Genomic DNA, 16,632 nt, shown 5'->3' with positions numbered 1-16,632 from the left:
AGGGGACTTGGTGCCCCTCCCCTCCCCTTCTGCCCCAGCAGAAGGCTGCTGTCCTGCAGCCTCTTCTGCCCGCCCGTGGTGGGATCCTCAGAGAAAGCTGTGAAGGAACCCAGGCATGTATGGCCTTGAAGTTAACCATTTACATCAGCCCATTTTACAGATGAGGAACTGAGCCCTAGAGAGAAAGAGATGACTTGGGGGGCCAGCAGAGCCACACCCAGGGCCCAGATTGGCTTCCAGTACCTCGCAGCCAGCACACCCCAAGCAGCATCTAATAACTGCATGTACACCCTGTCTCACAGCACCCCTAAAGCTCACATGAAGCCATCAGGGGAGGCGCTGACCTCCCATCTTACAGAGGAAGAGACCAAGGCTCAGGGAGGTCTGACAACCCAGGTGTCCTGGCAGCCCTAACCTCCTTACCCTCTCCACCTCCGCTTTGACTGAAAATGAGCCCTGTGCCCCACCTTCCAGAGAAACAATGCAACCCCTCAAATGACAATGCCACATTCATTCATTCAGCTTCTCACTCATTCATTCTTTAAGTCTTTACTGAACTCAAATTCTTAGGAAGATTTTATTAAGCACTTTCCTGCAGTTGGACCAACATGGCCTGATCCACCTTGGGTAGGGTCTAGATGTGAACGTGGCTACCTGCAAGGCCCTCGGGGAGACTGCAGCCCCCCGGGCTCAATCCTGGAGCTTGCTGGTGTACACCTCAGCCCTGTCCAGGGGCAGCCCCCGGTTCACAGACGTGTACGAAGCCTCCGAGGTGCCCAGGGACTTGGGGACAGCCTCCTGCGTGATCTGGGAGTCGTGGGTGTTTTCTCCCTCAGCACTGCCCGTGTCCCTGATGGAGGGCACGAAGAGAGTCAGGGCTGGGGGCGCAGAGCAGACCCACACCCCTCAGCTGGCCAGGGACCCTTCTCATTAGCCACTGCTTTCACAGATGTCGTCTTAGGCCTTCATTCAATTAACCAGTCTTTCCAGAGCACTTACTGGGTGCCAGGCCCTGGGATAAAGAAGGTGTCACTCTTTTGGAACAATTTACAGGTCTTAACCATGAGCTGGGCAGATGGCCCCAAAGAGCTAAGACTGTATATGGAAACAGACCACAGCAGACAGTGACTAGATAGAATGGGCAGGTCTAGATGGAAGCCACCGGAAGGCTTCCTGGAGGAGGAGGCAGTTAATCTCGCCCTCAAAAAGGAAAGTGGGAGCACAGAAAGGCATTCCAGGCATTTGATAGGAAGGACTGGGGAATGTCTGGGGTAACACTGGGAAGATTGGTGCAGCTGGAGTTGGGAGGGGGAGGGTAGGGGGACAAATGTTCTCAGAAAAAGTCAGATAACAGGACCTTCGGTGCCAGATTAGGGTGCTACCCAAAGGGAGGAAGGGACATAACCACATCCTGACTGCTCCCAGGTCTGGCCAGACAGACCAGTCTCTTGATGGTTAATCTCATCTATTATTTGTGTTTTTGTTAACTTAAATGTCAGAGGGTTATCTGATTTCCCAGTTCACTGTCCCCTCCCTACTCCATCCCTCACCCACCCTACAAGTCTTTCCTGCCTGGCTAATTTCTATGTTTCCACTTAATTCCACCTACTCAAAGAACCTTTTCCATCAGCTCACCCCACCCTCACTGGAACAAGCACCCTCTATCTTTAAAGCCCCCTGGGTCTCCCTTCCTGTCTTCCTGAGAATTACACTGCATGTGAATTTTTGATTCATCCCTGCCCTGGTAAGAGTTTGTTCCTGCTGGTCCTTCTGCCAGGAAGCCCACCCTGATGCTCCAGGCAGGATCTGCCCTTCCTGGATTCCTTTGGATTCCCACACCTGCAGGTGCCTTGAGTCACTCCCTGCTCCATTCTCCCAAGATTAATGGATTGACTGCCTGCCTGTCTTCCCACCAGTTGCTCCAAACACCCTACAGGAGACCTTGAGTCCTAATCCAAATTGACATACATCAGAGGTGCTCATGGAGTCAGAAGACTCAGGAGCTCTGGTTAACTGGCTGCATAACCTTGGGCCACCTTCCCCCCCTCAGGCCTCAGTTTCCCCATCTGTACCGCAAGTGGGTGAATTATAATGACAACACAAGCTAATACCTGCTCAACGGGTGGAGTACTGCCCTGCGGCTCTACAGGGAATACTTCATTTACCCTCACAGCTCCACGGGGCAGATAATATTCATTACAGTCTCCAGTTTCAGAGGAGGAAACTGAGGCATAGAAGGATAAGATACTTGCCCAAAGTGCACAGCTGTGTCAGAGCTGGGCTCCTCCCACAAAGCCTCGCTGCCAACCCTGCTGAAGACTTGACCTTGGGACACCCCAGGACCCTGCTCCCCTCTCACTAGACCCTGCCCCACCAGCGTGGAAGGCAGCTCTCTTGCTCCTGGGCTCTCCCGGCCTAGGAAGACACCCCCCAATCCACCCACCGTTGGAGTGTGTCCCTGAGTCCCGCCCCTAGCTGACCGGTACTCACATGAGGCTGAGGACGATGGAGCCAGCAAAGCCCACAAGCAGGAGGAAGGGCAGGGAGCCCAGGATGGATGTGATGACGATCATGCCCCCGCTCCGCCGGCCGGGCCACGTGTCGATCGACGAGTACGGGATGACTACAGGATGCAGGCTCAGTTACTCCCCAGACACCGCACCCCTCAGCCTTCTCCCAGGGGAGTACCCATGGCCCCTGCCCTGGTGGCCGAAAATCTCAGGGATGAAGCCAGGACCCTGCTCAGGGACTGCCTCCCCTGGGTTTGAGGTGCAATTATCTGACTTGCCCCCACATCCCACTCCCCAACTTGCTCTTGTGTGTGTCTGGTCTCTCTCTCAGTTAACTGCCTTTTTGCATAATTTTAAATTGTAAACTGACTCAAGTCTTCTGGTGAGACGGATGGGACACAGATTACAAACGACTGAAATGAAGGCAGAGCAAAGGTGCCTGGCCTAACGGAGCCAGGGGGACCGTGGTCTCCCTCTGCTCTGGCCGGTGTCCCCCTTTTGGAACTAAATGGACAAACCACCTATAGGTCCTCCTGTGAGCCAGCACTTTGCATTCAGTGTCCCACAGAGATCCCACGAGACCCCTGTTCTGCAGACCGCTCACTGCAGCTTAGGGAGGTTGAGTTCACGTGCAAGGGCTCTTAGAATCCAGCCTCAAGCCTGTAGGTCTGTCTGGTCCCAAAGGACACATTCTCTGCACAGACTGACCTCCAGGCTGTGCCCCTAGAGGGCTGGGCCTGGTGCTTTTGTCTGGGAAAACAGCAAGGCTTCTCCTTCCCACTTCTCTGATGGGAAAATGGGGTTCCGAAGGGCTCACACAGCAGTGATGCTCAGAGGCCGGGCTTGAACCTGGGACTCTCGCCCCTAGGGCAGTGCTGTTTCAGCGGGACCACGAGGCACGGGCACGCCCCGAGGGTGGGAAGGAGCCGCCCAGCCACATACACCGTGGGTGGCAGGAGGCTCCAGGGGAAAAGCGCTGTGCTCCAGGCTGAGCCCATCTTGGGTGCCAAGCAGTCACCTCATGGAGGCTGAGGTGTGGTGCAGGCGAGTTCTAAAGTTAGGGTCACAGGCCGGCAAAATTTCCCTTGGAAATCTCTTCCATTGCCCCTAAAGTTCAGCAGACATGATTCCGTGTGTATAAATCTTGGATCTGTGTTAAGGACTCAGAGGCAGGCTTGCGCGGGGACAGGGCAGGATGTCCTGGGCCTGTGAGACTCCCCCTACCCATCTTTAGGAAAACATCTGGGTCTCCAGCTGTTTCCATGCCCCTGAGGTTAAGATGCCTCTGGAAACATCTTACATGGAAATGTTGTCCTGAGGGTTCAACAAAGGGGCCGGCTGGGTCTAAATGCAGGATAAACTCCATGCCCCTTGGAGGCAAATACACTATCAGGGCTGGCAATGCCGCTGAGTCTGACTTCAGTTACACCCGCGCAGCCCACCCAGACACCCGCAAATCCTTCATCTTCCTCGGTCACGGCATCTCCTGCTCTTGAGGAAGGGAGGGAGGGAGGAGGATTTCTCAGGTTAAATTCTTTCAAGATGCATTTTCCTCATAACCCAATGGCCTGCCTGTGTCTGGGGAGACTTCCGAGTGACAGCATGAGTCTGTTTCCCAGGTTCCCTTGAGGACCGCCACCCAGCCCTGCCCCACCACTTACGCCGGTGGGTGCGGATGGGGTCTGACCACAAGGTCTGGTCCTGGACCAAGCCCGTGGACATATTGACGAGGACGAACTTGAACCTGGAAGGAAGTGGAGAGAGAATGACTTCTATCCATCCTGTGAGCCTCGGCCAGAAGGAGGGGGAAGAGGATGGGGGGTCGGGGCAGAGCTGGGACTTCCAGGAGATAGAAATCTAGGTGGGAGCCTTTGCATCAGCAGCACCTTCACCCCGGGCCCTTTCTGCAGGTCAGACAGCACATCCTCCACGAAGCCGCCAGAGTCTAGGCTTTCCTTCTGGGAGCACCTGTTTCCCTGTTGTATTTATTAGCATGTAGCGTATTTGCTGACAATTGGCCTATGCAGCATCCTTGCATCTTTGCCTTCCTCTATTCCCAGCCTGGTCTTAGGTTTCACCGCAGGGACTTTTCCTTAAAAAGGAGTAATATCTGCTTGCAACCCCACCACCCTGTGATAAGGGCTAACTTTATATGCAGAACATCCCAGTCAGGTGTTACAAATCATAAAGGAAGACCAGGGGACTCCGTACAAAGTAGCCAGCTTTAGATCTTCTTCACCCTCAGTTTAAAATGACAGGTGTTCTGAGAACAAAGAAATCAACAGCCTCCAGTTTGACACTTAAGAAAAAAATGAAGACCCTTAAAATCTCTGTAGCATGCAGCATTTTGCTTAATCCTCTGATTCTCAAGATTCGAAGGTGGGAACTCTGGAGGCTGGAATTTGTGCCTGGTGTCCCCAAGGCAGGGTGGGCTTCGAGGTCAAGGAAGAGGGAGAGGCTTTCACATACTAAGAACAAGGTCAGAGCACAGGGAACCATACTGAATTTCTTGTAATGAGGTATAATGGAAAAGACTCTGAAAAATGTATGTATGTACATGTATAACTGAATCGCTTTGCTGTACACCTGAAACTAACACTGTAAATCGACTACACTTCAATAAAAAGTAAGAATAATTAAAAAAAAAAAAAAGAACAAGGTCAGAGTAAGGACTGAGGGTGGGGAAGGGGCGAGCCGGGACTCGTGTCCTGCTCGGCGGCCCAGGCCAGAGGAGGAGCGAGCCCTGCGAGAGGATGGCAGGTGAGGGGTGGCCTGGGCCCCAAATGTGGCCTTGAGGATACAGAGACCCCAACCGAGGCATCTCCAAGGTAACAGGAGTGGGTGTCATCTAACCCAAGGCTGGGTAAGATGCCCGGCCATGGATCAGGGATGAGCCCCCAGCTCTTCACAGAGAAGATGCTCAGAAAATGAATCAGGGACCCTCTGTGCTGGGGTGGACCACGGAAGGGTATACGGGTAGGACCTTCGTGCTGAGCCCAGCTTTTCTTGAGGTGACCTCCCCTCCCTCTCTGGACCACAGTTCCTTCCCTGTCAAACGAACTGCCACACAGGTGATAGGACAGAAGCAGGTACATAATTTGTGGGGCCCAGTGCAAAAGGAAAATGAACCCCTATGTTTAAAAATTAAGAATTTCAAGGTGGCAGTGGCAGAGTATTAAGCCAAGAGGGGTCCTTCTGAGCGCAGGGCCCCGGGCACCGTCGCCAGCCCAGGAAGCCAGGAAGCCTTTATGGTACCTGAGACAGCCCTGGCACATGGTAGGTTCTGGAGAAAGGGCTCTCACACTGTAGCCCCTCAGGGGCGCCCCGAGGCAGGGGCTGGGGCCCACCTGCCGCTTTCCCGCTGCCGCTTACACGCACCTGTATTCCGTGGCTGCTGACAGGGGTGGGTTGCAGAGGCCCTGGAAGTTGGGGTCGAACAGGCAGGTCGCATTGGTGCCCACCCTGACCAGGTAGGCGTTCAGGATCTCCGAGGCCTGAGACACATCCCCGACAGCATCCAAGCTGGGCAGGTCACTGCATGGGGTCAGGTCAAAGGCTGCGGCCTTATAGGGACCTGTCCTTCCTCCCTCCGTCTGCTGGAATGTTGAGCTGAATGGGGTCATGGTGCTGTCCTGTACAGAGGCATTCCTGGAGCTGGCTGTGGAGGTAGTGCCAGGGGCTGGGGGTGAGGTTCCTGGCCACCTTAGATCGGTCACCCATTCAGTCATTCATCCAATGTCCCTAAGCATCCTCTCTGTGCCAGCGCTGTGCTGGTCCTAGGATTTCTTCCTTACTTGCTGGGTGACCTTGGACAACTCACTTTACCTCTCTGACTCTCCGTGAAATGGGAGAAAAATACTCTGCAGTGCCCACAGGCTGGGACTGGGATTGGGCACAGGTAGTCAGTCAGTACATGTCTGCTGAAAGAATAAAGTGATGCTCTTACATGCGCTGGTGTAAATGCCTGGCTGCTAGAAACATAAGAGGCTGTCATCGGGTTCCTACTCTCCGATCCCAGGATCCTGCCAGTGAACAGGTGTGGGTGAGGCCAGAGCTGGCAGGTCCGAATGCATGGCTTCCCTCCCACACCCTGATTTTGAACCACCTGGAGAAACCTTGGCAAGGACTTGGACTTGAGGACCAGAGAATCTGATTTGTTCTCCAGCTCTGGGAGCTCCAGTGAATTACTCTGCCATTGTGAGCCCCGATTCTTTGCCCCTGTGATGGGCACCGTTACAGTGACCTGGCAGACTGCTTGTAACTATTGGCTGTAAGGTGTACAAAGCACCTGCCACAATAGACATACTCAGTGATTGGTGGTGGCATTATTTCCCCTGCTAGGCTGGATGTCCCTCCAGGACAGAGACGCGTCTGTGACCACAGCACCCAGCCCAGGGCTGGCACAGAGCAGACACCGGTGCGTGTTGGTGAGGTGCATGGGTCAGGTTAATTCCAGGGATGGAGCACCCCTCTACCTGCCTCCTTCCCGCTTCCCTGCAGACAGGTCAAAGACCCTTTCTGAGTAGCCCAAGGGAGGCAGGACCTTTACCTGAGTCGACCAGTACATAGAGGTAGACCTCGTAGGTGCCAGGGAGGGGCACGGAGCTGTCAAACATGCAGAGAGGCTTTTCCAAGGCCACGGTGGTGAGCGTGGGATTGTTGGTGGCAAAGGTCACACTAGCCAGTTGGGGCTGGAGGTTCACACCTGGAGGAGGCAATGAGGATAGGGGCTGACCCCTGGCAAAACTGGCCACATGAGTGGGCACCCCCTGCACACACACGTCTGCAGTTACTGAGCACCTGCTGTGTGCCAGGCACTGGATTTCACTCTCCCCACAGGCTATCTCAGGAACTTGTCTCAGACACAAGCTTCACCCCTGTCCCCACCCAGCGATCCTGACCAGAAACTGGGCAATCCAGCTAAACAGCTACCCTCTTGCTCCCCGCAACAGACATGCTGTCGCCAATAACCCCACTGCCCCTCCTAAGCATTTCTCCACCCCCGTCAGCCCAGTCTTAGAGTCCACCCTTTTCACCTGGACCCTAGTAAGGAGCCCTCCCCCGTCCTCTGCTCTCCAACCTGCAAACCTGACTGTGTCGCTCTCCTGCTGGGCCCCTTCCTGGCTCCGCACCCTGCTCCAACACAGCCCAGCCTCTCTGGAGAAGCAGCGAGGCCCTAAAGTGCTGGACCCTCTTTCGTTGGGTCTGCAGCCTCAGCTCTATGCAAACTTCCTGACCTCGTGCTCCAATCACACTGATGGACAATAGATGGGATGTTCCCAGGATACAGCATGCCACCCCCTCCTCCCTGAACTCGCCCATGCTGCTCCTTCACCTGAAATATCCCTCCAGCTCCCGAGTCCAGGCATCACTGTGAGTCTAGACCAGTCCCCCTCTGCTCTCCCACAGCCTCCTGTTTATGTCTTACAGCAGCCAACACAGAGCACTTAAATCCACATCAGAGGAAGCTTACTAACACTGTTGGCTATTATTATTACTATCTGGGCCCCCAGAGCCTTCCAAGGGCCTGGCACAGAGCAGGCATTCACGTCTATTCCTGGAGTGAGTAAGTCAAGTTCCCAAACCTAATGCCACTTCCCATCGAGACCCCTCCGGAGGATCAAGGTGCATGCAGGACACGCCCCTCCCTGGGCATAGCCCCCTCCTCTCATCCCCCGCTTACTCGAGCCAAGTCTCAGGCAGCCGAGGGCCAGCAGGACCCAGAGCGGAGGCATCGCCTGGGAGAAGCTGAGACAGGGCGGGTGGTCCAGGCAGCGAGAGGGCACCGCGCCTCTCCCGCTCCGCGCACCTGCGGGCCCTGGGCCCCGGCGCGCCCCGCCCCTGCCTGAGCCAGCCAATCCTCGGCCTCCTCGCAGGATATTTGCATACACCCCGCCCCGGGCTCCCTGGGAGCGCGAGGCGTCCAGGGCACAAGTCTGTCCGCGCGGGACTTTCCCAGAGCCCCGACCAAAGCCCTTACTGTGTGTCGAGGCTGGAACGGAGCCTTCACGGCGTCTCTCGCCTAATGATTCCTTAGGGGCAAACCATCCCCTCTTTGAGCGTCAGTTTCCATACTGTAAAGTGAGGGCGCTAATTTCTTTATGCAATTCTATTTACGGAAACCCTAGTATGCACCAATCACTGGGCTCTTGCGAAGATGAAACGGGTTAACGGGGAAAGTGGTGTCATGGAAACCTTGAAGTCCTGGATCTGTGAGCTGTACGCAGATCTCTGGTGTGAATTTTCTAGTTCACAGGAGCAAGACCATGGCCCAGGGAGGCCAGGGGTCAGCCAGGGCTGCAAGTGGGCTCCCTGGAAACGCCGAGGCTGGTGGAGTGCTGGCGTCCTGCCACCCAGCCCAGGGCTGTTTCAAAAGATGGATTGGGGTTTTAAGGCCTGCTTCCTGGGGGGAGGAGGGGATTTTGAAAATAGTGACAGGGTCTTCATCTGGACTAGATGGTTCCCTCCAGCATCAGGAACCTTGCTCATCTCCCAGGGCACTTTAAATATTAGGATTTACAGTTAAGAAATAAAAGTAAAAGGATGGGGAAAAATTAAAATTGGAACCCAACAGTAACTAATGAACCTGCGTGTGATGTTGATGACTTAACCACTTGAAGAAAAGGACTGTCTGAGGGACTTTGAATCCAGCTTGCCTGCCTGTGTTCCCTTGGTGGAGAATCCTCCAAGGACAAAGAGAAATGGAACAGACCCTGGTTCTCACTAGTGAGGCAGTGGGGGGGGGGTGAGTGGGTGAGGCAGAGCAGTTTGGAGGCAACTTTGGGACTTTCAACCCTAAGACTGGTGCTGTCAGAACTTGGGTTCTCAGCATAGCATGAGGGAGATTTGGAGTGGAGGAAGGGCTCTGCAGTCTTTTCAGTGAATAATATCGTTATGAAGAAGTAACAAAACAACCCTCTAGCCCAGTCTACTGAGAGGGCCTAGAAGCAATGACACCAGTTGCAAGAGCTCAGTTAGAACTCTTGGACCCGAAACCCTACTCCCCGGTAAATGGCACCAGGGCCCCTGCAGAGATGGCGACTCCAGGACTGGGACAGGGAAAATCCAGAATAAAGAAGCGCTCAAAGAATGATGGGGATGTGTCAAAGGCATTAGCACAGAAGGGGCTTGAAGGGGCTCCCCGCAGCCAGATTGAGGAAATATTAAAATAAATAATCAAAGTAACCCATTCAGCCCAGTGGATAAAATACAAATCTTAAAGTCAATAATGATACTTTAATATAAAAAGTTTTAAAAGAGAAGGGAAAATTCTTCTTTAAAGAAGAATACCAACTGGGGGGGGGGCTGGGTAGAGCTCAGTGGTAGAGCACGTGTCTGGCAAGCACAAGGTCCTGGGTTCAATCCCCAGTACCTCTATTAAATACATACATACATACATACATATATAAAAACCCAATGACCTCCCCCCCTCAGAAAATGGATACAGGGCTACATGACAATTCTATCTCAATAAAACTGGAGGGAAAAAATTAATTAAAAAAAGAACAACTGATAAATGTAGAAGGAATGACAAAACCAAAGTCACATTTTACAACCATCCTGGTAATAACTGGTTCAAGAAAGAATCATCTCAAAAGATGTTAAAACCATAGGGTGAAATCTTTTTAGGAAACAAGATACGCAGAAATCTGGGGACACCAACTTAATGACATCATCAAACCCAATGCCACCAGTCAGGGGATGGACTGACCTCGTGCGCTTCCGGGTGTCGTGGCTCTGGGAAGGGCTCACATCATCTATGGAGTGCTCCTGGCCCGGAAGTCTAACCTGAACCTAATCAACAGGAAACAATCAGACACATCCAAACTGAGGGGCTTTCTGCCAACCAGCTGGCCTGGATGTGCAAGAATTTTCACGTCATAAAAGGCAAAAGCAAAAACAAAACAACAAAATAGGAGAGAATTATGGGAGACTGAAGAAGACGTAACAACTCAACTGTCATCCTTGGTGAATTCTTGGGTTAAAAAGAAGAAGCTGTAATGAACACTACAGTAGTTCGTATGACAATGAGAGAAACTTGAATTATAGAATGTGTATTGGGTAATCATGTAGATTAGACATTAAAATTCCCAAATGTGACCGCCGTGTTGTGGCTCTGTAGAAAGACACATGTGTTGGACTATTGTGGGTGAGGTGTCGCGATATCCGGAAATCACGCACGTATTTAAGGAGAGAAAGAGAAAGTAAGAGACAAAGCAAATGTAGCATCATGTTAACAGCTGGCAAGTATGGAGAGTCATTGTACTCGTCTTGCAATGTTTCTATAGATTTGACATTTTTCAAAGGAAAAACGTTGGGAGAAAAGGATTCTATGCTCAGCCAAAATGAACTGTTCCTCTCCAGGGGCCTCAGTTTCCCCTCTGTAAACAGGGGAGGAGGTTTGATGGCCTCTCAGCTCTGACATGCCAGGAGTGGAAGGACAGACCCTTATCTCCAGGGAACAGAGATGCCCCGAGATAAGCAAGGGGTGGGGTTTTCCTGCAGGAATTTTTATGGACTAACTTTTCTCGTCCAGCAATTTTGTGTGAACACAGAGTTTGACTGGCAGAGGCCAGCAGAGTGGATCTTGAAGGCTCAGCCTGGGATCCCCCGTGAGAGAGAGAAAGCTCAGGAACTCATTGTCTTCTCCAAACACTGCTGTATCTTCTGAAAAAACAAACAAAAATTCCTCGGTCTCCTGCCTTGCCCAAATGTGGAAAAAACATTTGAGAGGAAATGTTAAAATAATACTCTGCTACAGCCCAAAAATGTTCTGTAAAAAAAAAGTCTTAGATTTATAAACAAGTTTCCACTTCAAGAATGCTGACTTTTATTTGGCAGATTCTGAAGAGGGGAAAAGTGCAGGACAGATGAGTCGTGGTGGCAGATTCACCTGGGAGACACCCACGCTGGTGTCCACGGAGGGAAACTGGGGTGACAAAGAGGCCCTGACACCTGACACCACCCCCTGCTGCAGTCCAAACACACCATGTGGACATTCCAAAAATTTTTTTTGATTAGGCAAATTCCAGGGCCCTGAGGCTTCCATCTGATTTTATCATTTTTCCTTCCAGCTTTATTGAGATATAATTGACATCCAGCACTGTATACGCTTACTGTGTACAGCATAATAATTTGATTGGCGTACATCATGAAGTGATGATCACAATAGGTCTGGTGAACATCCATCATCTCATTTAGATACAAAAATTAAAGAAATAGAAAAATGGTTTTTTTCTTGTGATGAGAACTCAGGATTTATTCTCTTGACGACGTTCGTATGTAACGTACAGCAATGCTCATTACGTTTAGCCTGCTGTACATTACATCCCTCGTACTTATTTGTCTTATAACTGGAAGTTTATAGCTTTTGACCACTTTCATTCAGGTCCTCCCTCCCCACTCCCCACTTGTGGTAACCACAAATCTGATCTTTTTCTACGAGTTTGTTTGATTTTAAAGTATACTTGTCTACACCACCATGTTAGTTCCATGTGACTTTAAATCATGTATCTCAGCCCATCTCTCTGAACCCTGGCCCAGAATGCATGCTTGCCGGATGCCACGGAGCAGGAAGCTGTGTGATGTGAAAGGTTGTGCAAACCCAGCCCTGCACAGGCCTCCTTTGAATTTGAAACTTGGGGGATTTATGGGTTGGAAATTCTTGACCCAGAAATGTTTCTCCAAGGGTCAGAGGGGCCTGAGCCGGTTTCCACGACTCTCTTCTTCAGAAGTCAGAGGGGTTGGGGGCAGGGGGAGAGGCCATCCTCCCCACTGCGAGCACTTGCCCTCGGTGTGGGCGAAGTCCGAGATGTCCTGCAAGCCAGGCTTCTCAATGTGCTGAGGTTCAGTCACTTCAAAATGACATGATAGAAAGCAAACTTACGGTTACCAGGAAGGGAAGGGATGGGAAGGGATAAATTGAGATTTCAAGATTTGGAGACACTAACTACTATATGTAAAATAGATAAACAACAAGTTCATACTGTATAGCACAGGGAACTATATTCAATTTTTTCTAATAACCTTTAATGAAAAAGAATGTGAAAATAAATATATGTATGCATACGTATGACTGAACCGTTGTGCTGTGCTCCAGAAATTGACACAATGCTGTAAACTGACTGTACTTCAAAAAAAAAAAATGCACTGGATAGATTAATGGCAGATTAGACATTTCCAAAGAAAATATTGGTGAACTTTAAGTCACACTAATAGAAATTTCCAAAACGAAGCATACATAGTGAAAAAAATTAAACAAAACAAAATGCGAGCAAAGAAACCCCAAACCAGAGCCTCTGGGAGCCCACCCACCTCCCACCGGCTCCGAGTGGTTCTCAGGGGCCCCCAGCTGCAGCCACCTGTCCTGCAGAGCATCCCACGGGGCTCTGAAGGGCCTTGACTCTGGTTCTGTCTTCAAAGCCTTAGTTTCTTTTTCAGTTAACTCAGGGTACGGGAAGTGTCCCCCACAGAGCAGAGGCGTGAATTGCGGTAGGTTGGTCTTGCAGTGAAATTACTGGGGGTGCTGGGCTGTGTCGGGGGTTAGAGCCTCCAGGCCATCGCCCTCTGCCTGGCCCCGTCAGGCTTGTCCTGCCTTCTCCAGGCCACAGAAGGCCTCCGTCTCAGTCCCCGCTCACGCAGAACCCAACCTTACTGTACAAGCATTTACTGAGGGCCCACTGTGTGCTGGGCACGCCAGCCTCCCAGGTGACTCAGATCCATCCCTTCCTTTCTGGTCCTGCTGCCGCTGCCTGACACATGGTACGACTCTGCTAGGGCTGCTGGAACAGACACTACAGATGGCGGAGGGGACTTACACTGCAGAAATTCTGGAGGCTGGAAGTCTGAGATCAAGGCGTCAGCGGGGCTGGCTGCTTCTGAGCCTCTCTCGATGGCTTGCAGGTGGCTGTCTGCTCCCTGCGTCCCCACACGGTCTTTCCTCTGTGGTGTGTGTCCTCATCTCCTCTTCTTAGAAGGACACCTGCCATCTTGGATTAGGTAGGGCCCATCCTGATGACCTCATTTAACCTAATCACCTCTTTAAAGGCCCCGTCTCCAAGCGCAGTCACATTCTGAGGCGTCTGGGGTTAGGACTCCAGCATATCAGAGACACAGCTCACCCATCACATACACACTTGGCTCTGCTGTGTCTTCTTGCTAATAACTAATAACATGATAGTTTGCTAGTAACTGTTAACAATTGCCCACATGTGTCGGGGACTATGATGAGCGTTTTACACACATTAACTCATTTACCTCATCCAGTCTGGAGGGCAGGTACAATTATTACCTCCATTTTACGAATAAGGAAGCTGAGGCTCAGAGGTTGCCTCTAAGCTCCCTGAATGCGGGAACCTCATGTTTAATGCCAGCACCCCGCACAGTGCCTGACACTGCTATGCTAGACAGACAGAGGTGCCCAGCACCCCCCAGGGGGGGAGTAGGGAGGCAGATTTAAACCCATGTCACGGGACCCGAGCATCCACACCCTAATCTGCCTCCTGCTTGGTCTCCTCTTGCCCAGAGACTGGAGGCACTTTTCTAGGGTACAAATCTGGTGGTTACTGCCTCATGCAAAACCCTTCAGGGGCCCTGACCGTCCTCGGGATAAAGTCGCCCTGGTAGCCAAGGCCCCGCGTGGTCGGTTAGCACCCGCCAACCTCTCTGCCTTCCCTCTCTCCCCTCACCCCCAGCACCAGCCCCACCGACAACTGGCACGCTCCCAAACCTACCATGCTCTCTCTTGCCCTCTGTGGTGCTTCCCAACTTTGACATCAGCAAGTGATGCTTTCTCAGGACTGGGCTTGGCTCGACTGCTACCCCCAGGTTGCTGCTCAAAGGCTGTTTTTGTACATGCTGTGCCCACCACATGGGGTGCCTGTGCTCTGCAGTCCTTCATGGAAGCCCCTTGTCCTCCAAGGCCTGGCCCACATCCCTCCTCCTCCAGGAAGTCTTTCTTCGTGGCTCTCTGTACATGACATGTGTAGCTGTGAGATCATGCCAGAGTTGTGTCTTGCTCCCTTGAGCCCCAGAATAAGAGCCCCTCTCTGGCCGTGATAGGATCTTCTTTGGTGCCCTGCACAGGGCACAGGCCCATCAGTGTTTGATGAATGAGTAAGTGAAAGAACTTTTAAATTAATATGAGTAGAAGAGAGGAGGCTCTTTCAAAGTGCCAAGTTCATCTTGGTTCACATCAGACACCCTTTGGGCATTAGTGGAGGCAGGAGGTGTGTTCTCACTGTGGATGTTTTGGGAAGGCTGAGCCACCAGGATGTTGCTGATGGATTGGATGTAGGGTGTGGGAAAGGGGAATCAGGGGTGGCCCCGAGTTCTGGCCCGAGGAGCTGGAAGAATGGAGTTGCCCTTAAGTGAATGGGGAAGGTTGCGGGAAGAGTATGTTTGGAGGACGAGTGGGTGCTCGACCTTCTAATTCAGCTGAGGGTCTGGAGCCCAGAGAGTAACCTGGCCAAGCCGCTCAGCCACTCAGAGAAGCAGACAGACTCTTCCCACGCCTCACGCTTTCCTCTTTGAGATCCATGAGGCCAGTTCTCTGATGAGGGACTCATCCCTGGGCTTCGGAGAGTTTGTGGAGCGAGTGACCGCTTCTCCCACCTGGTGACATCTGAGTGGGGGCAGGGAGGTAGGGGCGGGGATGTCCTGATTTAGGACCTGAGTGTAACTAACATCCCCTCAACCCCCAGGGCTGCCAGCTGTCCAGTCCCTTGCTGGGCACAGGGGATTGAAGGCTATCAGAGCCGCAGGTCCTGGAGAAGCTCTTGGAGCCCCCTGGGTCAAGGCCAAAGGGCATTACTGTGAGGCAGAGGAGGGTCAGGGGTGCTCCGGTGACTCCCCTCCTTGGGGGAGGGGGAGGTTTCTCTGGTTGAGCAGGGGCAAACTGGTTTGTCCATCTCTGGAATGAAGCCCCGACTAGACATTAATCTCTCCTTATCTGTGAGATCTGGAGGCTGGCAGGCATGGGGGGGCCCTGGTCCTCTCGGCCCTAAAAGCTTGTGACGGCTCAGAATTGCTCTCCCTCTGTCACGTGGGCCACAGGTGGCCCAGTCACTCCCCACTGGCCCCTTGCCCTGGCCAACCCTGTGGGTCAGAGCTTGGAGGATGACAGTGGGGGGTGGGGGCGCCCAACTCCCAAGCACTTCCCCCTCCATCACTTCCCTTCATCCCTCAGCAGCTTGGGGAGGTGGCTGGCAGCACCCCCTCTACTTCACAGAGGAGAAAACAGGGGTTACTGGTTGCAGTGACTCTTCCCAAGCCTCCTGCCAGAGCTTGAACCTGCACCCCAGGCTGCCAGCTCTGTGCGAGCTCTGCTGTGCTGAGTGTGTATTTCAGGGCTCTGGGGGAGCAGGGGCTATGGATGGAGGGGAAGGGATGGGGCATCCCCAGTCCCTGGGGAACAGCTGGGCACTGAGCGCCTGGACTCCAGGCCTCTATCTGATCTGACTGCTGCTTACCCGCCTTCCAACCCCATTTATCCCTGGTTCCACCTGGCCAGCTGGAAGGGGGCTCCCTGGTCATCCAGGTCCACCTCCATGTGGTCCGGTGGGGACACCAAGGCCTGGGGGGAAGAGCTGGGTGCGGCCCCAGCAGTCGTGTCAGAACCCCATGTTCTTGCCCCATTCCTGCCTCTATTTCCATCTACACATGGGCAGGCACCCTGGCCCATTCTCTGCCTCTCCCAGCTCAGACACAGAGCAGTTCCGATTTGGACTTTTTTGATGCTGCCCTTTGGGTACCGGTGCCCAAATCTGAACACCCTGCCAGCAACCTCAGCTCTCAGATGAGTTCTGTATTTCATGTTCACGTCCTAACCAGCCTCCTAATGGCCACCACCCTAAAAGGCATGATAAGCTAAGTCACATGACTGTGAATTTCCTGGGGTGCCTCCCTGGACAGTTCCCCACGGGGCATGCAGGTTAAGCCCCTGGACTTGCCGTCAGTCTCTGTGGCCTTGAGCAAGTCAACGGTGCCTCTGAGCTGTGTCCTTATTTGAAAACGATCATAATCTCTCCCTCATGGATTCCTTTTTATGCCTGAGTAATATTCCATCATATGGCTAGATCACATTTTCTGTATCCATTCATCTCTTGGTGGACATTTGGGTTGT

At 52.5% G+C, this 16,632-nt stretch overlaps 1 protein-coding gene across 1 annotated transcript; it reads right to left on the bottom strand.

Annotated features, from left to right (window-relative positions):
• Positions 1-535: 535 nt before the first annotated feature.
• On the bottom strand, positions 536-8,310 carry UPK3A (uroplakin 3A). The gene is made up of 6 exons (XM_072973956.1): positions 8,194-8,310; positions 7,060-7,215; positions 5,889-6,168; positions 4,172-4,254; positions 2,491-2,623; positions 536-850 (listed from the first exon to the last, which is right to left on the bottom strand). Exons 1-6 carry the CDS (start codon positions 8,243-8,245, stop codon positions 691-693), a joined length of 864 nt encoding a protein of 287 aa, XP_072830057.1. The 5' UTR covers positions 8,246-8,310; the 3' UTR covers positions 536-690.
• Positions 8,311-16,632: the final 8,322 nt, after the last annotated feature.

Source organism: Vicugna pacos, chromosome 12 (assembly GCF_048564905.1).
Source record: "Vicugna pacos chromosome 12, VicPac4, whole genome shotgun sequence".
Lineage (NCBI taxonomy): Eukaryota > Metazoa > Chordata > Mammalia > Artiodactyla > Camelidae > Vicugna > Vicugna pacos.
The sequence above is the reverse complement of the archived record's forward strand: the minus strand, read 5'-3'. Positions and strand labels throughout refer to the sequence as shown.

Bases quoted from the DNA above. Each gene is read 5' to 3' on its own strand.
- UPK3A (XM_072973956.1), bottom strand. From the start codon at position 8,245: ATGCCTCCGCTCTGGGTCCTGCTGGCCCTCGGCTGCCTGAGACTTGGC. The intron at 6,169-7,059 runs GTAAAGGTCCTG...CTACCTCCACAG, and splicing joins CTATGTACTGGTCGACTCAG to CCAGCTCCAGGAATGCCTCT. The intron at 2,624-4,171 runs GTAAGTGGTGGG...TGCATCCTGTAG, and splicing joins CCCCATCCGCACCCACCGGC to TCATCCCGTACTCGTCGATC.